The sequence below is a fragment of the Physeter macrocephalus genome, chromosome 4 (genome assembly GCF_002837175.3).
Source record: "Physeter macrocephalus isolate SW-GA chromosome 4, ASM283717v5, whole genome shotgun sequence".
In the NCBI taxonomy this organism is placed as follows: domain Eukaryota; kingdom Metazoa; phylum Chordata; class Mammalia; order Artiodactyla; family Physeteridae; genus Physeter; species Physeter macrocephalus.
The window spans coordinates 51,921,041-51,940,964 of NC_041217.1; the positions used below are offsets into that span (position 1 = coordinate 51,921,041).

Genomic DNA, 19,924 nt, shown 5'->3' on the forward strand with positions numbered 1-19,924 from the left:
CTTCACTCTGTATGACAGACTCTAGGTCCATCCACCTCACTACAAATAACTCAATTTCGTTTCTTTTTATGGCTGAGTAATATTCCATTGTATACATGTGCCACATCTTCTTTATCCATTCATCTGTTGATGGACACTTAGGTTGCTTCCATGTCCTAACTATTGTATATAGAGCTGCAATGAACATTGTGGTACATGAGTGTTTTTGAATTATGGTTTTCTCAGGGTATATGCCCAGTAGTGGGCTTGCCGAGTCATATGGTAGTTCTATTTTTAGTTTTTTAAGGAACCTCCATACTGTTCTTCATAGTGGCTGTATCAATTTACATTCGCACCAACAGTGCAAGAGGGTTCCCTTTTCTCCACACCCTCTCCAGCATTTATTGTTTGTAGATTTTTGGATCATGGCCATTCTGACTGGTGTGAGGTGATATCTCATTGTAGTTTTGATTTGCATTTCTCTAATGATTAGTGATGTTGAGCATCCTTTCATGTGTTTGTTGGCAATCTGTATATCTTCTTTGGAGAAATGTCTGTTTAGGTCTTCTGACCATTTCTGGATTGGGTTATTTGTTTTTTTGGTATTGAGCTGCATGAGCTGCTTGTATATTTCAGAGATTAATTCTTTGTCAGTTGCTTCATTTGCAAATATTTTCTCCTATTCTGAGGGTTGTCTTTTCGTCTTGTTTATGGTTTCCTTTGCTGTGCAAAAGCTTTTAAGTTTCATTAGGTCCCATTTATTTATTTTTGTTTTTATTTCCATTTCTCTAGGAGGTGGGTCAAAAAGGATCTTGCTGTGATTTATGTCATAGAGTGTTCTGCCTATGTTTTCCTCTAAGAGTTTGATAGTGTCTGGCCTTAACATTTAGGTCTTTAATCCATTTTGAGCTTACTTTTGTGTATGGTGTTAGGGAGTGTTCTAATTTCATACTTTTACATGTAGCTGTCCAGTTTTCCCAGCACCACTTATTGAAGAGGCTGTCTTTTCTCCACTGTATATCCTTCCCTCCTTTATCAAAGACAATGAGACCGTATGTGTGTGGGTTTATCTCTGGGCTTTCTATCCTGTTCCATTGATCTATATTTCTGTTTTTGTGCCAGTACCATACTGTCTTGATTACTGTAGCCTTGTAGTATAATCTGAAGTCAGGGAGCCTGATTCCTCCAGCTCCATTTTTCGTTCTCAAGATTGCTTTGGCTATTCGGGGTCTTTTGTGTTTCCATACAAATTGTGAAATTTTTGGTTCTAGTTCTGTAAAAAATGCCAGTGGTAGTTTGATAGGGATTGCATTGAATCTGTAGATTGCTTTGGGTAGTAGAGTCATTTTCACAATGTTGATTCTTCCAATCCAAGAACATGGTATATCTCTCCACCTATTTGTATCATCTTTAATTTCTTTCATCAGTGTCTTATAATTTTCTGCATACAGGTCTTTTGTCTCCTTAAGTAGGTTTATTCCTAGATATTTTATTCTTTTTGTTGCAATGGTAAATGGGAGTGTTTTCTTAATTTCACTCTCAGATTTTTCATCATTAGTGTATAAGAATGCCAGAGATTTCTGTGCATTAATTTTGTATCCTGCTACTTTACCAAATTCATTGATTAGCTCTAGTAGTTTCCTGGTAGCCTCCTTAGGATTCTCTATGTATAGTATCATGTCATCTGCAAACAGTGACAGCTTTACTTCTTCTTTTCCTATTTGGATTCCTTTTATTTCTTTTTCTTCTCTGATTGCTGTGGCTAGAACTTCCAAAACTATGTTGAATAAGAGTGGTGAGAGTGGGCAACCTTGTCTTGTTCCTGATCTTAGTGGAAATGCTTTCAGTTTTTCACCATTGAGAACAATGCTGGCTGATTCTCTATGTATAGTATCACGTCATCTGCAAACAGTGACAGCTTTACTTCTTCTTTTCCGATTTGGATTCCTTTTATTTCTTTTTCTTCTCTGATTGCTGTGGCTAAAACTTCTAGAGACAATTTTAAACCTGATAAAATTTCACCAATTAGCAAGGCAGTGTAAAAAAATTCTACTTATACATTTAGTAACAAAGTGTAGCAAAGTGTTATCAAATTATTATATTTAAATGAGCTGTAAAAAGCTCATGAATTTTTTTAAACAACATGCCACAATTGAAGTACTTGAAGAGTCTGTCCTCTTGGTTTGATAAAAACCACTCCCTTGCAATCTTGTTGACTTGGATAATGGCTTAAATGACTCTTGTATGCAGGGATTTGGGAGAGGTAGTTTAGCCTAGCGCATGTTAAATTTATGATATATTTTAATTAATGGGGACTACGTTGTTGATGCTTTTCCTGACCCTGTGGCTTTGTTAGCCAGTATTCCTTTCATTTCAAATGACAGTTTTCAAGTTCATACTGAATGTATGTTAACAAAACTGAGAACCCAAGCATGCTTTTTTGCAGCCACTCAAAATCCTAGCTTTTCAGTGGCTCTTCTGCAGACCTGTTTGAAAGATGTGCAGAGCAATGACTAATCTTTATTTTACTTTTGGCCTGTGTCTGATTACTATCCTTGGCTCAACGCTGTAGGAGTCAGAATGGGACTAATAGCCCAGTACTTTGGCAACCACAGTCAGCTGTTAAGATCAGAGTGTACCATTGAAGAATTCCACTTCCCAAACCACAGGACACACACACACACACACACACACACACACACACACACACACACACACACAGGTCAGAGATTCCCTTTGTTCCGTAGCATGACATTTTACTAGGATCCTGGGACAAAATTAATTGTAGAGAGCAAATTCTGTCCTTTATCTGGGTGTGTAGGAGGAGAAAAAATTATTGAACTTTCCTTCAATACAATGGGCATCTGTGAGTATGAACCCATTTAGACTCTACTGGATATAAAGGTCTTGGGGTTAAGGACCTGGGCTAATGGAAGGTGAAAGCCTGGACCACCTGTCCATCCACTGATCCCACTTCATTCTCTCATTTCAAGGATTTGGAAGATTCTCCCTGAGCTTTTGCTAAAGATGAATGTAGCCTGGGGAAAAGATGGTGACCTATGTAGTTGTTCTGGCAAAATTTTCAATCAAATGATTCCATCTTTCCCAAGCATTTAGCTTACAATTATACCTTCATTTGTTTGCTTGTTTATTTAAGGCCTGTCTTCCCTCCTAGATTAGGGAGGGACCTCATTTGTTTTGTTCACAACCGTGTAGTCAGTACTTAGAATAGTGCCAGACATTTATTAAGGACTCCATCAGTGCTGTTATATGAATGGATAAAGGTATATTTGGCTGACTTACCACGTGCCCAGTCTCATGCATGAGAAGACACTGTTATAACTCAGGGGAAGATATTTCCTCTGCCTTCTGAGCATTTGGTGATTATCACATGAGGGATTTAAGGTTTATAAGGCCTTAGGTTTAATTCTCAAACCACCATTCATTTGGCATTTACAGTGAAAATTAGTATAATTTTGAATGTGGGATCATTCACTAAATAAAATGGTCATTGGAAATCTTTGCTTGTGGCATATGGTCATGTAACATAGCTTTGTGGTAAGTAAAAAAATTAAAAGAAAGGAAGAAAAAGTACCCTTCACAGCCAACTGTCAAGCAAGAAGCAAAGGCTGAATTTTAGGCACTTCTTCATAGCATCCGGCCTGTTCACCCATGGCACTGGGGCTCACTTACTGAGATCTTATGCAAGGCACACCTTCTTCAGGCTGCAGCCTTGTTTGCAGTTAAGTGGATTTCAAGGATCTGTTCCAGCTCTAGAATTTGGTGAGCTGTTTGACAGAGCCTAGAACCAAAAACTTGCTGGCACAGAAGCTTAATGGTGCAGAGCAAGAGCTCTGAGCATCATGTAGACTTGGGTTCAAATCCCAGCTCGCCCTGCCACTGCTGGGCACTTAACCTCTCGGCATCTCATCTGTGAAATGGAGATAATAATACCTTTGTCCGAAAGTTATTAGGACGTCCGAATAAAGAGTTGCACTAAAAGTGCTTAACAGAGTCTGGCCAAGAATAAATATTCAGAAGGTTAGCTTTTATTATTTCTATCTCAAATGTTTCATGTTTATGCTCTCCATCTTTGTTTTTGTCATTTTTAAGCCTCACCAATAGAACTGGGATGATTTGTCTGCAAGCTACACGGTAAATAGCTCACAAAGGACGGGTGGTCATTTAATTTATCAAAAGGCATCCCTTTATGTGACATCAGGACCTTGATAGACAGTGCCTTCCCCCATATTTCAAGGTGGTTTTTTGGTATGGCCCATCTGTGCTTTTGAGAGATGTCAGAGTAGCCCTCTCCTGGACATTGTGTCTCCCTCTTCAAATGAACTCCTTCATAAGCGTAAGTATGCCACTATGTCTTGAAACGCCTTTTCCAAGACATTGTTTCTGGCCCAGAGCAGGCATTTTTCCTCTAGCCTGACTTCTTATAAATTCACTGGAAACAGAAGGAGTTTGTCTGAAGGCTACTAAGGAAGTGGAAGTGAAAGACTACATTTAGAAAACTCCAATTCAGCGAGGCTCCATGGAATAAAGTACACATGGGGAATGCCATATAGTTAGAGGCAGCGTCCCTAACGCTTGCAGAGGTCCTTTGCCTTTGCAGGGTGGAGAGGTGGGTGTGGAGCAATGGTGTGCTGGCCCTTCCTTTCCTTCACAAAGCGTGCGGACTCTGCAAGTGCCAAGGCTGTAAGAGGGATCTCTAGGGTCTGGGCATTTCCAATTTCCCATTGTCCTGAAGTTCTCTTTTCTCCCTGAATTTACTGACTATCTCCCTTCTCTCCATTACCTCTCCTCCTTTTTTTCTTTTTTTTTTTTTTACTGCTTTCTGCTTGGATCCTCCATAGGAATGCCTTGGGGTAAATATTTTTTTCTTCAGTTTTCTTTGAAGTTAAAAAATATGGGGAGTGGGTTGGAGGAGGGAGAAAGTATGGTTGAGAGGGAAGGAACTGGCTCACTAAGAAAGGAGTGGTGAGTTTATGTGTGTTTTCATTGATATCCAAGAGAACAAAAACTAGGAGTCACCAAGCCTTCTTGGGAAATGATCATTCTTATTGGTTTGGATATGTATTTGGCCTATGTGTTGCCTTTTTAGAAAGGTAGATAGATGAACCTACTAAAATAAAAGAGTTTATAAAATATACAAAGCCCATGGATGCAAGAGGCCATTGATATCAATGTGATACTTTTGGGTTATGTATATTCAGATCTAGAACTGAGTAAAAGCACCTTATAGATCATGGATTGTAACCATTTAAAAGGGTCTCAAAATTCACATTCTAGGCAGTCAGCATTCCATTAAATGTCTTCCTACCTTGCCTTGTATGAAGGAATGGATGGCCTTTGATCTCCCTATTTGGAGGATGGGTATGGCAGGAAGGACAGGGTGAAAAGCAGGCAGAAGCCTTGTAGTTCCCATCTGATGTTCTAGATGGATCCCATTTCCTCCGATAGTTGGTGTCATGGTGATCTGGGCCAACATGAGGAAAGAACCAGAACCTGAGCTCACTATTTAGTCTCATTTTCTACCATCTGCATGTTTTACAAATTGCAGTTGTTTGACTTGAATGCAAAGATCTCAGGGGATGGGCAGGGTGGAGAGAGAAATGCGGGTTGATTTATTCATTTCCTTCCTAAAAGTAGAAAGATGTATTTTGTCTACTAGGAGCAAACATTTCCGAGAGACTGAAGAGGGAGGGTCATTAGCTGTAGGGCAAGGATAAAGGTGGGCGGGTGCTGCAGTTTGGGCCTCCTCCAACTGCATGCTCTCTGCAGCTTGTGCTAGGTGCAGAGGGCTGGAAATGGGAAGGGACTGCTGGAAGAGCCACTCGCACAGAGATAATCAGAGTGTGAGCCAAAGTCCTGGCTAGAAGCCTGCATGACATGCTTTCTCTGGAGCCAGCAGCCCAGCACAGCACGGGTGTCATGTCCCCACCAGCCTTCCTTACCCTGATCTCCCCTGAACTCATGAACTGTGCAGAGGTGACAAACCTAGAGCTGAAGGAAGGACTAGGTTGAGTCCTCTGATGAGACTTGCTCTCAACCATGGCTCCCTATTCAATTCAGTAAATACTATTTGAGAGCCTTCTACTGAAGACTCCCTAGGCTAGGCACCATGCTGGTCCACAATGGGCTGTGGTCATGTTCCCTAGTCGACTGACCCTCCATTTCCATTTGGTCAGTGTGGTCATGAGCAGCATTGCTCCGGCTGTTAGGGGTAGGAAGTGTTGATTAACATGTGTGCATGGGTGCCTCTGTGGTGTGCCTGTGTCTTCCTCTTTGTGAGTATGCATGAGCGTGTGTGCATATGAGGGTGTGCACACTGGGGGGTGATTGGAAAATTTTCCCAGAGAGTGTTGTTTGGGGTCTACTCTGACCCAGTTTCAGGCCTCTTGCCCACCTCTTTCCCCCTTCTCCCTGTTGTTGTTAACGTAGTAGTGTGACTGTCACTTTAACTCTCCCCTGTCCCGTGATTTCCCGGGGCTGCTTCCCTGCAGAACCAACAAGGGCCGGGACATCAAGACCATCAAGTCCCTGCGGGTGCTGCGTGTGCTGAGACCGCTAAAGACCATCAAGCGCCTGCCCAAGCTCAAGGTAACGTTCGCCAGTCTCTTCCCATCAGCTCCCCTTCATCTAGAGAGAGAAGCCTAGGTGGCCTGCTTTTGGAGAATTATTTCTGGGGATATTCTTTTTGCTCACACAGAGACAGGTTCTTTTCATCTGCTTGAACTAAGGGTCTGAGTTTCAAAGGAAAATAACCAATATCCTAAGAAATCTATCTCTAAGGACTTTTGCCCCTTGAGTCCAAACCCAGGAGGGATGTTCTACCCTCTGTGGGAAGTCATAGGAAGAACCCTGTGTGGCTTTATCCTGGAGCCTCCTGTGTCATTAAGGTGGGTCAGACGCCAGAATGCAAGGAGCAAGAGCCCTGTGTGTTGTGGTCCGCATACTAGGTCAGACCAAGTCCCCTGGGTTGGTTTCTTTCCTCATGATTCTAGAGAAAGAAAGAATCTTCTAGCCCTGACCCTTCATATTTTAGAGGCCTGTAACCTGCCCAAGGACACAGAGTCATTTTTGGCACAAGCAGAGAAGAAATGGGGAAGTGAGCTCACACAACTAAGTTCTCCCTGTTGCCAGGACCTGTGTCTTCATAGGTCTATTATCTGGGTTCTCCTGCCCTCTGACCTGCTCACCCACCCTGAGCTCCTTCCCTGAGCCTTCCTGCCCTCAGGTTGCTGGATTGTGGAATCCGCGTCGCCCACACACATCCGTTGCTGTTATGGAAGCTGAAGCCGCATGGGGAAAAAGTTCTTCCTTCCTGAATTCCTGTGAATGAGAGCCAGCCACCACCAGGGATGGAACAAGGGACTCCCCTGCTCCCCAGTTCCTCTTTCCCATTGGGTCTGCATCACCTCTGATATTCCCCACCAATCCCTCCACCACCACCCCAACAGCTTCCCTTTCAGCCCTCTGGCTCTGCAGAGAGGTGTTAAACCAACCAGGTTGATCAAAGGCTTAAGACCACAGGAAAGTCTTTTTGGGAAGACCCCTAACTGGCTGAGACATGGTTTCCTCTCAGAGCCCAGGGCCCTGGCCTCCTGTGTGGATTCCCGAGGAGAGGTACTCACGCTCCAAAGGAAGTGTCCCTCACCGCCTGCTCTCCTCCTCCACTGCCCTGCCTTCCCTCCTGGATCAGGCAGCTCCCACGGTATCGGGAAATCTTTCACACGCTGTTCATTATAACCCTCCACCTGGTGACGGGCCCCAGCACAGGGCCTGGCCGGGGTCAGTGCCTGTGAACATTCATTCCTTTCTGCCGCACTCCCAGAAAATTATGGCCGGGAGGCCTGGGGCCCTAACCAATGTTGTTAGCTGCAGCCCAGGTCCACTGGTCTCCTCCTCTGAGCTATGTTGGGGTCCTGAGAAGAGCTTGGACAGGATGATGAGATTAGTTAACAGGCTGAAGAAGGCGACCCAACCTTGGTTAATTCCAACTAATTAGGAAGGGCTGGCTCTTCGCTCTGCAGCTCCATAACCTGAGGGAAATGTAGGTGGATCTGATCATTCCACGAGGCTGCATGTCACTCACATTCCCTGCAATGCTGAACTAATTAAACCAGCAGTGTTCACCCAGCGCTGTGAAGAGGCAACCGCTCAAATGCAGCGCCACTGTGGGGCTAGACTCTCCAGTGAGCTAAACCTACAAACCTAGAAAATAACCTAAAAATGGTTTGAAATGTGTTGAATCCCCATGTAACTCTTCATGGCTATGGGCCTACAATGGATTCTTCAGAGGGAGATTCACTGCCTTGAACTGAAGTGCAAGTTCCTGATTCTGTCCATCTGGTCCTCCCATGTCTAAGAGAGGGTGGCTCTCACCCCTTCCCACATCACCTGTTGAATCTTCATCCCCAGCACAGCCAGCTTTAAACTAGAGAACATTTACGTGAAGTGTGGAATGTAATTGGGGTAAATGTGTGAACTTATTACAAAATATCATTACAATGAACAAAGATGATAGTTTATTATCATTCCCTGATCTATTTAGAAAGGCTAAGAGAAAACAATACATATTCAGTATATAAATCAAATCTAAGAATGTGCCCCAAATAGATGAAGTTACGGATAAGCTATTTAACGCCTAAAACAGGCTAAATGATTTCAAGGATCCCTTTTCTGGAATAAATTTCTGTTTCACACTAAGTGGAATGCATGTAATAGGATTCCACAAAGGACTCCCTCCACTGCCTGATACCATCTGGTCTCTACTGCTTTGGGTTTCCTTTCAGATTCAGAACATGTGTTCCCCTCCTAAATTATAGGTTCCTGCAGTCATGACCAGCTTAGAAAACAGGTCCGAATCCCATGAGTGTCACTTCTTACTAGGGTGAGATCTCCTGGGGCACCTTCTCAGTGGGCTGGCTGGTGGTAGTGTAGGTTCAGCTCAGCTGTAGGCAGATACACAGGCCATTCGGGGGACTCACACACCAGGGCTCTTTTTTCTGTTCACAGGCTGTCTTCGACTGTGTGGTCACCTCCTTGAAAAATGTCTTCAACATACTAATTGTCTATAAGCTCTTCATGTTCATCTTTGCTGTCATCGCAGTTCAGCTTTTCAAGGGCAAGTTCTTCTATTGCACAGACAGTTCCAAGGACACAGAGAAGGAGTGCATGTAAGCACCACCGGCACATACCACTCACTTTCTGCTAAAGTGTGTTCTGCCAAGGTCCATGTAACCCTTTACAGATAGGTCTTTTCTTTCTCCCTTTCTTAAATCCATTCCTCTTTTGGGAAAAAACGCAAAATAAGAAGTTGCTACATTTTGAGTGAGTACCTCTTTTGCGTCAGACATGGAACATAGCATCTTGCATCAGGTTTTAATTTTAAATCTTTCTAATGACCTTTTGAGATAGGTTTTATTTGCACATTATAGGTGTGGAAGCCTAGGCACAGAAAGTTTAAGGAAGTTGCTCAAGGTTACCCAGTGACTAGTGAAAGGATTAGGATTTAACCTTCCATGTCTGTTGGGCACCAAATCTCATTTTTATTCCATGATAATACATTGCCTTAGTAAAATCCCCTCTTGCTTGCATTTGAATGCTGATAATTATTATTGTACATTATCGAAGTCCCTAGAATTTCTTTGCTCTTCCATGAGCTATAGTGAAGAGGTTCTGGTTCACGTCTGCTCTGGTTTTAGAGGAAACTATGTAGATCATGAGAAAAACAAGATGGAGGTGAAAGGCCGAGAATGGAAGCGCCATGAATTCCACTATGACAACATCATCTGGGCCCTGCTGACCCTCTTCACCGTCTCCACAGGGGAAGGATGGCCTCAGTGAGTGATGGGTTTGGCTTGGCATGCTTGTCTGTGAGCTGGGCTAGGGCCATGTGTTTGCCTTGAGAAGTTGATTCGAGATAAACAAGGCTAACCCTTTGTTGTTGTACCAAGGAAAGTAAGTGGTATGAGTAGGTGAGATGGGCAGGAGAGAGGAAGAATGAAAATCCTTCAGGCAGGAATCAGGAGGGAGCTGACGAAGTCAGGGGAATATGTGAATCACAGTGTTTCAGCCGATGATCAAGGAGTTGAATAGAGCCATCTGATTCCTACAGAACAAATGAGCTTTGAACAGCTCTCCACACCTTACGAGAGTCCCTGAGGACTGTTTTAGACAGATTTATCCTCCGAGTTGGCCCTGGACATGAGGGTCAAGGGTTAAGGATGAGGTGGCGGAACCCAGAGATGCTTTCTGTGGTCATAGACAACAGAATGCAGGTTTTATGCTGCTCGTAGCTGCAGGCTTATTTTTTCAGAGACTTGGCAGTAACCAAGACACCACTTTCTGGTGGCAGCAAAATGCCAAAGGGAAATTCAGGAGTCTCTTGGTATTTTATGACAACCTCAACTATAAAGTAACGTCACTCTGGTGTTTAGGAGTTGGATGCATGATGGCACCGGGGCTAGAAAGAGCAGTGGATTGGGGGTCACTGGACCTCCACCAGCTTGGTTGTGGAGCCCCAAATTCACGGAGGATCCACGAAGTTTAAAAAGTCAGATAAGAAAATACAGTAGATGGCACATCTGCTAATGAAGCCTTGAGTCACAGCAGCTGCCAAGAGCGCCCTCCACCATCCGTGCCCTCTCATTCTGTCCCCAGAGTTTTGCAGCATTCTGTCGATGTGACAGAGGAAGACCGAGGCCCGAGCCGCAGCAACCGCATGGAGATGTCCATCTTTTACGTGGTCTACTTTGTGGTCTTTCCTTTCTTCTTCGTCAACATCTTTGTGGCTCTCATCATCATCACCTTCCAGGAGCAAGGGGACAAGATGATGGAGGAGTGCAGCCTGGAGAAGAACGAGGTGAAACGAGGGGTCTGGAGTGTAGGGCAGGGGGCGCTCTGGAAAGGACTCTCAGACCAGCAGTATTAGGAGGAAGACAGAATGCTCTCCACTTTATTGTGAATTAGAGAGAGAATGGGGGGGAGGAAATGTATTAGCCAGTCATTAAATAAATGCTTTTGGAGTATCGCTCTGTTTAAAGCCCAGGTATGAGACACAGAGAACTGGGAAGGATGTAAGGTGTTTAAGATGCAACCCCTCCGTTTATGCGGCACATCATCTGGAGGTGGGGGTGAAAGACGTGTGCCAACATTATAACGTTAACACGACCGCTTCCCTTCCTGCATCCCTCAATGGTGTATATTTGCAGTAAGGGCAGGGAACCTGTCTAACTTATTACTGCTTTTGTAGTAACAAGTGTAGTTCTGGCACATTGTTGGGTCCATTGTTTTTATCCTGGAACTAAACTAGAAATTGTTAGAGTCTATAAGAGAAATGCAAATAAAGTGCTATGGGAATGCACAGGGAGATAGATTTTTACTTCTGACTGTGAGCTTCCTGCCCAAATATCTAAGTCTTGTGCCGTGTAAAAGGACATTATTAATAACCATCAAGTCCTTACCGCATGGGATGGAACCCTTCTAGTTCTGTGTATTCATTTAGGGTGACATCTCACCTGTAGCTTTGTCCAGATAATTTCTTTTGCTGCTTTTACCTCTGCTTGCCCAGCCCTGGCCTCTTCGCACACACTGTCCTCTTCTTCTAACCATCTAACAGAGAGCTCGCCAGTGTGCGAGGTTTAGGGAATCTGAGCTTGGCTAATCAGTGTGACTCTCCTGCAGAGGGCGTGCATCGACTTCGCCATCAGTGCCAAACCACTCACCCGCTACATGCCCCAGAACAGGCACACCTTCCAGTACCGCGTCTGGCACTTCGTGGTGTCCCCATCCTTTGAGTACACCATCATGGCCATGATCGCCCTGAACACCGTCGTGCTGATGATGAAGGTGAGAAGGTGGTGGCTGGGAGGTGCTCGGGCAGGCTGAGCCTCGGCAACTGTCCCCTCGCAGAGCACTCGTGTGTGTGCCCGAGACACTGAGAAAACACTCCAGCTTACCAGTCTGTTGCCTCCTTACCTACTTTTCCATCGTGGAATTTCTCTTTCATCTTGTCTCCATCAACAGCCCAGCCTTTGGGTCTTTGGGGCAAAATGCAGTGAAATATTTAGTAGCAGTCCAGGAACTCTGAAAGCACAGGTCGGTGATGGCAATCAGACACAGACAAGGGTGGAAATGTCAGGAGATGTAGATGATCATGGGGTTCTAAAAGAGTGTCGGAAGAGGTTTTTAATGCTAAATGGTAAAGTAATGAACTCTAGGAAATGTTTCTGCCCTTCTCACCTTCAACTCTAGGAAGACTGGTCATTTTGCTAATAAGACCTGTGTTTTCCTCTGTTTTGTTTTGCTACATAGGATGTGTGCTTCTCCTCTCTAGCCCTAGATGACTGTCCTCCTGCATCATGCACCAGAATGTCCCCCAAGGGCAGGGACGCGAGATGGCCAGCCTGTCTCATGGACCCTCTCACCTTTAGGGGTTTGATTCTTTTCTCTTTTCTCTTCCTGGCAGTACTACTCTGCTCCCTGTACCTATGAACTGGCCCTGAAGTACCTGAATATCGCCTTCACCATGGTGTTCTCCCTGGAATGTGTCCTAAAGATCATTGCGTTTGGCTTCTTGGTACGTCATGGAATTTATCCCGGCGCCATTCTTGTCTTCCCATCTCTTTGGGTACATTCCCAGCCTTCGTTGGAAGGGAGGGCGGTCACCACTATTCCAGAAAGGGTTCGCACACCTGCCCACCCAACTGTGGGCTTGTTTCGACTGCTCAAAAAACTGCCATAGAGACAGGATGATGTGTGAGGGTGTTAGGAGAAAAGACAAAGAGAACCAGATCCCCAGCTCCGTACCCATCTACCGTCAGCTCTGTTCTTGTCAAAGTCTGTCAGTTGTCAAGGGGCGACAATCATTGAGTCTTACTAGAACTTAGTAAGATTTCTCTGTCAGGAAGAGCAAAACAAGGATGGGACTAATAAACCTGAGTGCTTATTGACTGGTGAAAGGTTTAAAATCTTATAACTCAAATGGGAAAGTATCTGTCCCGCTTAGCCTCCAACATAGCAAATAATAGATTTTACCTAGTATAGTCCTCCTCCCTTTAGTTACGTGAAGAGTAATTTCTGCCACTAAAAATAAACGTTTCGTACTTAAGCTTTCAAAGGCTAATGGCCTTTAAAGTGTGTGTATGAGAGAGAGAGAGAAAGAGAGAGTAAGTGCGGGGTCGGGGGGGTAGTTTCTGGAATTGGTTTGGGGAGGGTTGGCTTGAGTTTTTCTGGCGTGAGTCCACCTTTTACTTCTCCTCAACTACTAGTTATAGTTGTTTGGCAGATTTTCGCATCTGCCATCAAGAGTGTTAAGCAAACCTAGCCCTTCACTTCAGTGTCCTGTAAACAAAATAATCCTCTCTGCCACCCTTGGCTCAGTGTTTACAGTGAGATCAGTGGGCTGCAGATAAACCCACCCGACAGCTGTTTCACACTTATTTTGTGTGTGAGCTACCGTTTCAAATTATATGTATATGGCTTTCCCTGCAAAAAGAGAAACTCAGCTGATTATCTGAATATGGGTTTGTCTGGTGGCAGGTTGAACAGGGACTCTGGCCTCGGCTTAATGGTTGTGAGTGTTGATGGTGGGGATTGCTTCTGGTTTCCTGGTGGTTCTTTGAAAAGTCATTGATTTGATGGTTTGGGGAGGAGAGTTGAAGGGAACCCATGGCAGGTGGCTGTATTGTTGGTTGTTTGACTCCCTTTTGAGTCTTGGAGAAATAAAGAAAAGTAAACTACCAGCAACAAAGATGCCATTATAATACAGTCTGGCCCTGAGCAGGAGGAGCAGGGGGTGGGGGAAGCCTGTGTAAAAACAGGGAAAGTTTTTCTCTGCAGCTTGATTATTTGCATGTCAGATTGACATCGTCTGTGACTTAAGTCCCCAATTCTGTGTCAAATTATGGTGAATGCCGAATACATGCTTACAGGCTTAACTAGATGAGTCGGCCCCAAAGCCTGCCTCCTTCCCACCTTCACCCCCGTATTTTCTTTCAAGGTCTAGAAGCATTCTCACACTATAAAAGGCACCACTAGTCCCAAATAAGTCGTTTCATTGATATAGTACTGTAGATTTTCAGAACGCCCTAATATATACTGTTTTTGTCAGATCTTCTCAATGACTCTGAAATAGGCATGGCAGAAACTGTCATTATCGTTGTTGTTGTTATTTTAAATGAGGAAATTGAAGTTCAGAAAAATTGTGTCGCCTTTTGAAGATTACAGAATAAAAGAGAGTAGAATTGGAAAGTGGAGTGGGAATAGAAAAGGAAGGAAGAGGAAGAAGAAAGAGGGAGAGAACTGACATACATTGGTTGTCTACTAAGTACCTAAAGCTTTATGTATTATTCATTTTAGCTTCATAAGAACTCTATTAGATGGCCATTATGGTTTTCTTCTTAATACGGATGAGCTAGGGCTCAAGAAGGTTCAGTACTTTGCACAAGGTTACTAAAAGGCAGAGCCAGTGTTCAGATCCTTGGTCTCTCTGGCTTCAAAGCCCACACTTTGTCCACCGTAATCTACTAGTCTGTACTATGCTATGCTGTGCTCTACCATACTGTATTGTAAGGCCTCCTCTACTGGCATCTAGGGCTTCTGTCCCCTGAGAGCTAGTTTTATATTCTAGCTCTTATATAGGGACCTAACCAAGAATTAGGAAGCTCACCCCAGTTTGGTAATAGGAGAGCACTGAGAATTGAGGAACTCAGAGACTCAACTTGACCCCACTCCTGAGGTAGTCATCCTTAACGGCAGTGAGTTTGTGAGGCTGTGTGCTTAGTTTCTGTACATGCCTGGCAGGTGCCTGTGACTTTGGAATCAGACAGGCCTTTCTAAGCCTCAGTTTTCTCATTCGTAAAAGGAGGATAACAGTAGCTGCCATATAGCCTTAGATACTGTGTGTGTGTCCCATGGGGGGATATACCTAAGGTGGCTAGTCCTGAGTAGGTGCTCATAAACGTACCTTCTCTCTCCCCAGAACATTTCTCTCTTTATCGCATATCTCTACCCATTCTTCTTGCTAGCCCTACCACTCAGTAATTTATGAGGTATTTATCACTACCTACTTATAGCATCCATGGGAGGAATAAACGAACTGAAAGAATGCCAAGGGAGGACCTGGCACAAAATCTGGCATGCGCCTCAAGGATTCATGAATGCCAGTTCTGGGGATGGAAGAGGGTGTATTTTGCAGTGCTCTGAGGGTCTCTTACGGGAAGTGCCACCCAAGGGCAAGTGGGTAACGTTTTGGAGTCCCAAGCGTTTTGTTTCTTTTTTTTTTTGTGGTACGCAGGCCTCTCACTGTTGTGGCCTCTCCCGTTGCGGAGCACAGGCTCCGGACGCGCAGGCCCAGCGGCCATGGCTCACGGGCCCAGCCGCTCCGCGGCATGTGGGATCCTCCCGGGCCGGGGCACGAACCCGTGTCCCCTGCATCGGCAGGCGGACGCGCAACCACTGCGCCACCAGGGAAGCCCCAGGAAGAGATTTTTGACACATCTTTGATCTTTAGTCACTTAGGACGTCTCTGTGACTTTTATTTTTAGTTGAAAGTCAGAATTGTATATTTATAGGGTCACATGATACTATATAAATAATAATTTAAAAGTTATAGAAAACCTTAGAGTAATACTGTAAATAATTTTATTGTCTTGTAGGTGACAATTATGATCTTTCATTTTTGGACATCAAAATGTTCTAGGCCACAAATCTCTTTCTTACATATTGTTATGTAATATTACATTAAAAAATCTTACCCTTTTTTTAATGTAGATTTTTAGTGACAGCTTCAAAAACAAGGTCTCCAAGTAGTGATGAAACTGCTTCCCAAATGAGAAACTCTCAAATTAGTGAAGGAAAAACAGCATTTTTGGTTAGAAATAGGAAACTAAAGCCAAAGTTAGAATGAACATGTCCTGGAATTGACAAGTTTTAATTCCAAGTGACAAAGTTATGTCATGAAAGATGTCTTTTTTCCATTTTCTCCCGTGTTTTCTTTTCTTTTTTTTCCCTGATGCTCCCATGGCTGAACTCATTTGGCAGAACTATTTCCGAGACACCTGGAATATCTTTGACTTCATCACCGTGATCGGCAGTATCACAGAAATTATTCTGACAGACAGCAAGGTGAATGGCTCCTTGATCCTTCTCTTTAGGCTAGGCCCTGGAGTTGCATTAAAAAAAATTCTCTGCACATTCAGTCCATTTTTAACTCCACAAACCCAATGTGCAGCCCCCTATTCACTTCCTCATTCCTGAGCTTTTGCCAGAAAATGGGAACATTGGATGGCGCTGGATCTCATGGAAGGCTTGGTCCCATTTGCACGACTCAGATAGCAGCCATCCAACGTGGGTGAATGGGATAGAGGGCCCAGGAGAGGCCGAGTGTGCACAGTGTCCTGCTAGATTCTTTGGGAGACACAAAAGAGGCACGGGGTCTTCACCTTCAGAGTTGTTAGACCTGAACTGTTTCCCTGAAATGGTTCACCCTAAGGAAGACTTGGAGAGCTCATCACAAGTCTTTGAATATTGGAGGGCCATCATGTGCAAGAGAGATTGTTAGGTCTGCCCTCTGGCATCCAAGTGCAGAGTTAGGACCACTTAGAGAAGACTGGGGAGGCCAGTTTTGTCAGTTGTATGCGGGGCATCCGTCTGTGCTACTTCCATGCCTTCCTTCTGGGAATAGAGGGCAGGCCTGGGGAGGCTCCGAGAGATGGTCCCCACTGGCCCATCAGCTGAAAATGGGGTTAAAAACAAAAGACAGCATCCATGTTCCATTCTATGATCTGAATGAGAGACAAATACACAAATACCAGTGCTTAGATGTTCTAAATGACCATAATGTCACTAATGATATGTTTCCTTTTGATCCACCAGCTGGTGAACACCAGTGGCTTCAATATGAGCTTTCTGAAGCTCTTCCGAGCCGCCCGCCTCATCAAGCTTCTGCGTCAAGGCTACACCATCCGTATTTTACTTTGGACCTTCGTGCAGTCCTTTAAGGTAAAGGGCACAAGCTCCTCCCCTCTGAGGGTTGCAGCGGCCCTGTCACATCAGACAGCACACCAGGCAACGCAGCATGATTCCACAAGTCCCCTCGCCTCTGGGGATGGGCGTCTGTCAGAAGCGTTAGATAAACACAGCAGTTCTTAGTTACAACACAACTTGGCCAGGCAGCGATTAGCTTATGACTAATTGGCTAGAATCTCATGCTAAAAAAAGCACCCCCACTTTGTAACTCAGTTACCTCCTCTGTCCACTGAGGCAGGGGGCTCGTTTTATGAGGTGTGCTCCCTCCCAAGGTATTTCAATATGCCCTGGGCAATCCCATCCACGGACAGAGCCAGCCACCTGGAGTCACATATCCTCTGCATTTTTCAGGGGTTCGTCCGTGGCTTTATTTCACAGAACGGTTTTTCAAAGGACTCCTTGAGTTGTGTTTTATAACAAGATGATTCATACCAGTCCCACCCATGTCATCATTAGTGTGTATTTCCTGAACCACTGAGTTTATGCCATGCTAATGGTCACCTCTGCGTCCCACAAACCAGTAGGGGATCTGGGCAAGGTTAATATGGTGAGCTTCTTTTGAATGATCTCGTGGAGCCATACAGAGATGTATATGTAATAAACAAGTTAAAAATTGATACCTGAGAGCCACTTCAATGGCAGAGACTTCCAGTAAAAGAAGTTTTCCAAACATATTTCAATATCTTCAAGCTCTAGCAAATATAATTAGTTTGTTTTTCAGCTTTGGGGGACATCATTGCTGCTCAAAAGCCTACTATTTTCCTCCTATCAAAAAGAGTCTTTCAATGAATGTACTTTAAAAATATAGTTGATGAAATTGATACAAAGATGAAAAATCATGAATTTATTGAATTGCCTTCTTTATTTTAATCGTTTGTACATTTTAATTACAAATTGAACTAAAGAAAGCTTGTCAGTGAATTCATGGTTTCTTGTCGCTTGGAAGGGACTTCATGCCACACCATCATTACTGATTTACTTCTTCAGCAAAGTCCTGGGGATCTCAGATGTGAGGCCAGTTGTAAGGACGCTCATGGTCCCAGGAGCAACCTTGACACTTTTATTGGATTCAGATAATTGTTTGGTGCTATGACTCCCACAGAGGTGTCACCTCAATGAAAACTGTTTCTCCAAAGCTCAATGCCAGAGGAGAAATCGAAAACCTTAGCAAGAATTTACCATTTGAGTCTCGGGTGGATCTGGATTTAGAATTTGAAACACAAGATGGTCTGAAAATCTTTTTATAGAGGCCTGTGCAACAAGTTACAGTTGTTAGTGAGTCTCTTAAGAAATATGTGTCAGCCTGTCATATTCTCATGATCACTGATTCTCTGTAAAAGTGTATACTGTCGAGGGCAAAGAGAAGCATGTCAAAAATTGATGACCAAATGGTTGGCTTATTCCAGTGAATAGAGAGAGAACAGTGAAGACAGCTGAATCTGCCTCCAGGTGACACTGTGATGGATGGGTGCAGCCCTGGGACACAGCGTAGAAGTTGTTTTCTTGAAGCTGGTTTAACAAAGGCTGCCTCTGCGCATACACAGCAGAAAGTAACACTGTGTAAACAGCGTTGCCCCTGCCTCTACCTTTCCCTTCCCCACCCTGAGCATCACCCCGTTCTCCACCACTGACCCCTACTCAGTTCTTCTCTCTTTTCCTTATTTTGTGTTGGAATTTACAACATGACAAGAAGAGAGATCAGGATGACTCTTTGGTCCTCTCCTCAAAGCTGGGAGAGAAACCTGCCTCCCTTCTCTTTCCTTTCAGCAGATGGTGTCTTCACATGCCCCCTCGGGATGTAGTCGCTCCTCTCACAGATCTTGAGAGTCAGCACTCCACTGGAGAAGGGATTCTCCCACCAACTAATCTATTGCATTTTTTTAAAAATAAATTTATTTATTTATTTATTTATTTTTGGCTGTGTTGGGTCTTCGTTGCTGCTCAGGCTTTCTCTAGTTGCGGAGAGCGGGGACTACTGTTCGTTGCGGTGCGTGGGCTTCTCATTGTCTTGGCTTATCTTGTTGCGGAGCACGGGCTCTAGGCGCACAGGCTTCAGTAGTTGTGGCATGTGGGCTCAGTAATTGTAGCTTGCGGGCTCTGGAGCACAGGCTCAGTAGTTGTGGCGCACGGGCTTAGTTGCTCTGCGGCATGTGGGATCTTCCTGGGCCAGGGCTTGAACCCTTGTCCCCTGCATTGGCAGGCGGATTCTCGACCACTGCGCCACCAGGGAAACCACTCTATTGCATTTTTTGTGTGTGTGTGTGTGATACGCGGGCCTCTCACTGTTGTGGCCTCTCCCGTTGCGGAGCACAGGCTCCGGACGCGCAGGCTCAGCGGCCATGGCTCACGGGCCCAGCCGCTCCGCGGCATGTGCGATCTTCCCGGACCGGGGCGCGAACCCGTGTCCCCTGCATCGGCAGGCGGATTCTCGACCACTGCGCCACCAGGGAAGCCCGCTCTATTGCATTTTAATGTTATTCTTTATCCAGGTTGTAAAAGTCTCCCAGGGCTCTTCATTTAGTTAGCTCTGTTGATAAGCTCTGTCTGGTTCGTGCAGTCTGAAAGCCTTCAATTGCTCTCCGGGGAGTTGTGCTGTACACACTCGAGAGAGAGTGGAGACTCGGAGTTGCACGAACTGCCAGGGAGGCTTCCTGGGTGATAAAGAAGAGGGGCTTCCATGTCAGCACTGAGATCATCCCAGAATTATAATGCCCACCCTGGCCTCCAAACCAAACTGCCCTATGTCTCCATCCTCCCCCAGCCACCAGGGGCAGTTCCCTGCCTTCTGTCTCTTCCACTCGCTCTTTCACCCCCATCAGTAAAGTGTTGTCATCCCAGAGTGGCAGTTAGCTTGCACAGGATGGAATTTTGTGCCGTGTGGCTTCATGGCGGGGTTTTGTGA

General features: G+C 44.7%; 1 protein-coding gene across 2 annotated transcripts in view; it reads left to right on the plus strand.

Annotated features, from left to right (window-relative positions):
* Nucleotides 1–19,924, plus strand: part of CACNA1E (calcium voltage-gated channel subunit alpha1 E) — a 303,184-nt gene that overhangs the window by 250,826 nt on the left and 32,434 nt on the right. For both annotated transcript variants that reach the window (XM_007105781.2, XM_007105782.2), the window contains exons 26-34: nucleotides 4,842–4,853; nucleotides 6,492–6,588; nucleotides 9,007–9,167; nucleotides 9,696–9,833; nucleotides 10,654–10,855; nucleotides 11,677–11,841; nucleotides 12,461–12,571; nucleotides 16,036–16,119; nucleotides 16,870–16,995. In XM_007105781.2, coding sequence (XP_007105843.1) covers nucleotides 4,842–4,853; nucleotides 6,492–6,588; nucleotides 9,007–9,167; nucleotides 9,696–9,833; nucleotides 10,654–10,855; nucleotides 11,677–11,841; nucleotides 12,461–12,571; nucleotides 16,036–16,119; nucleotides 16,870–16,995 — 1,096 coding nt within the window. The remainder of the gene's footprint in view (nucleotides 1–4,841; nucleotides 4,854–6,491; nucleotides 6,589–9,006; nucleotides 9,168–9,695; nucleotides 9,834–10,653; nucleotides 10,856–11,676; nucleotides 11,842–12,460; nucleotides 12,572–16,035; nucleotides 16,120–16,869; nucleotides 16,996–19,924) is intronic.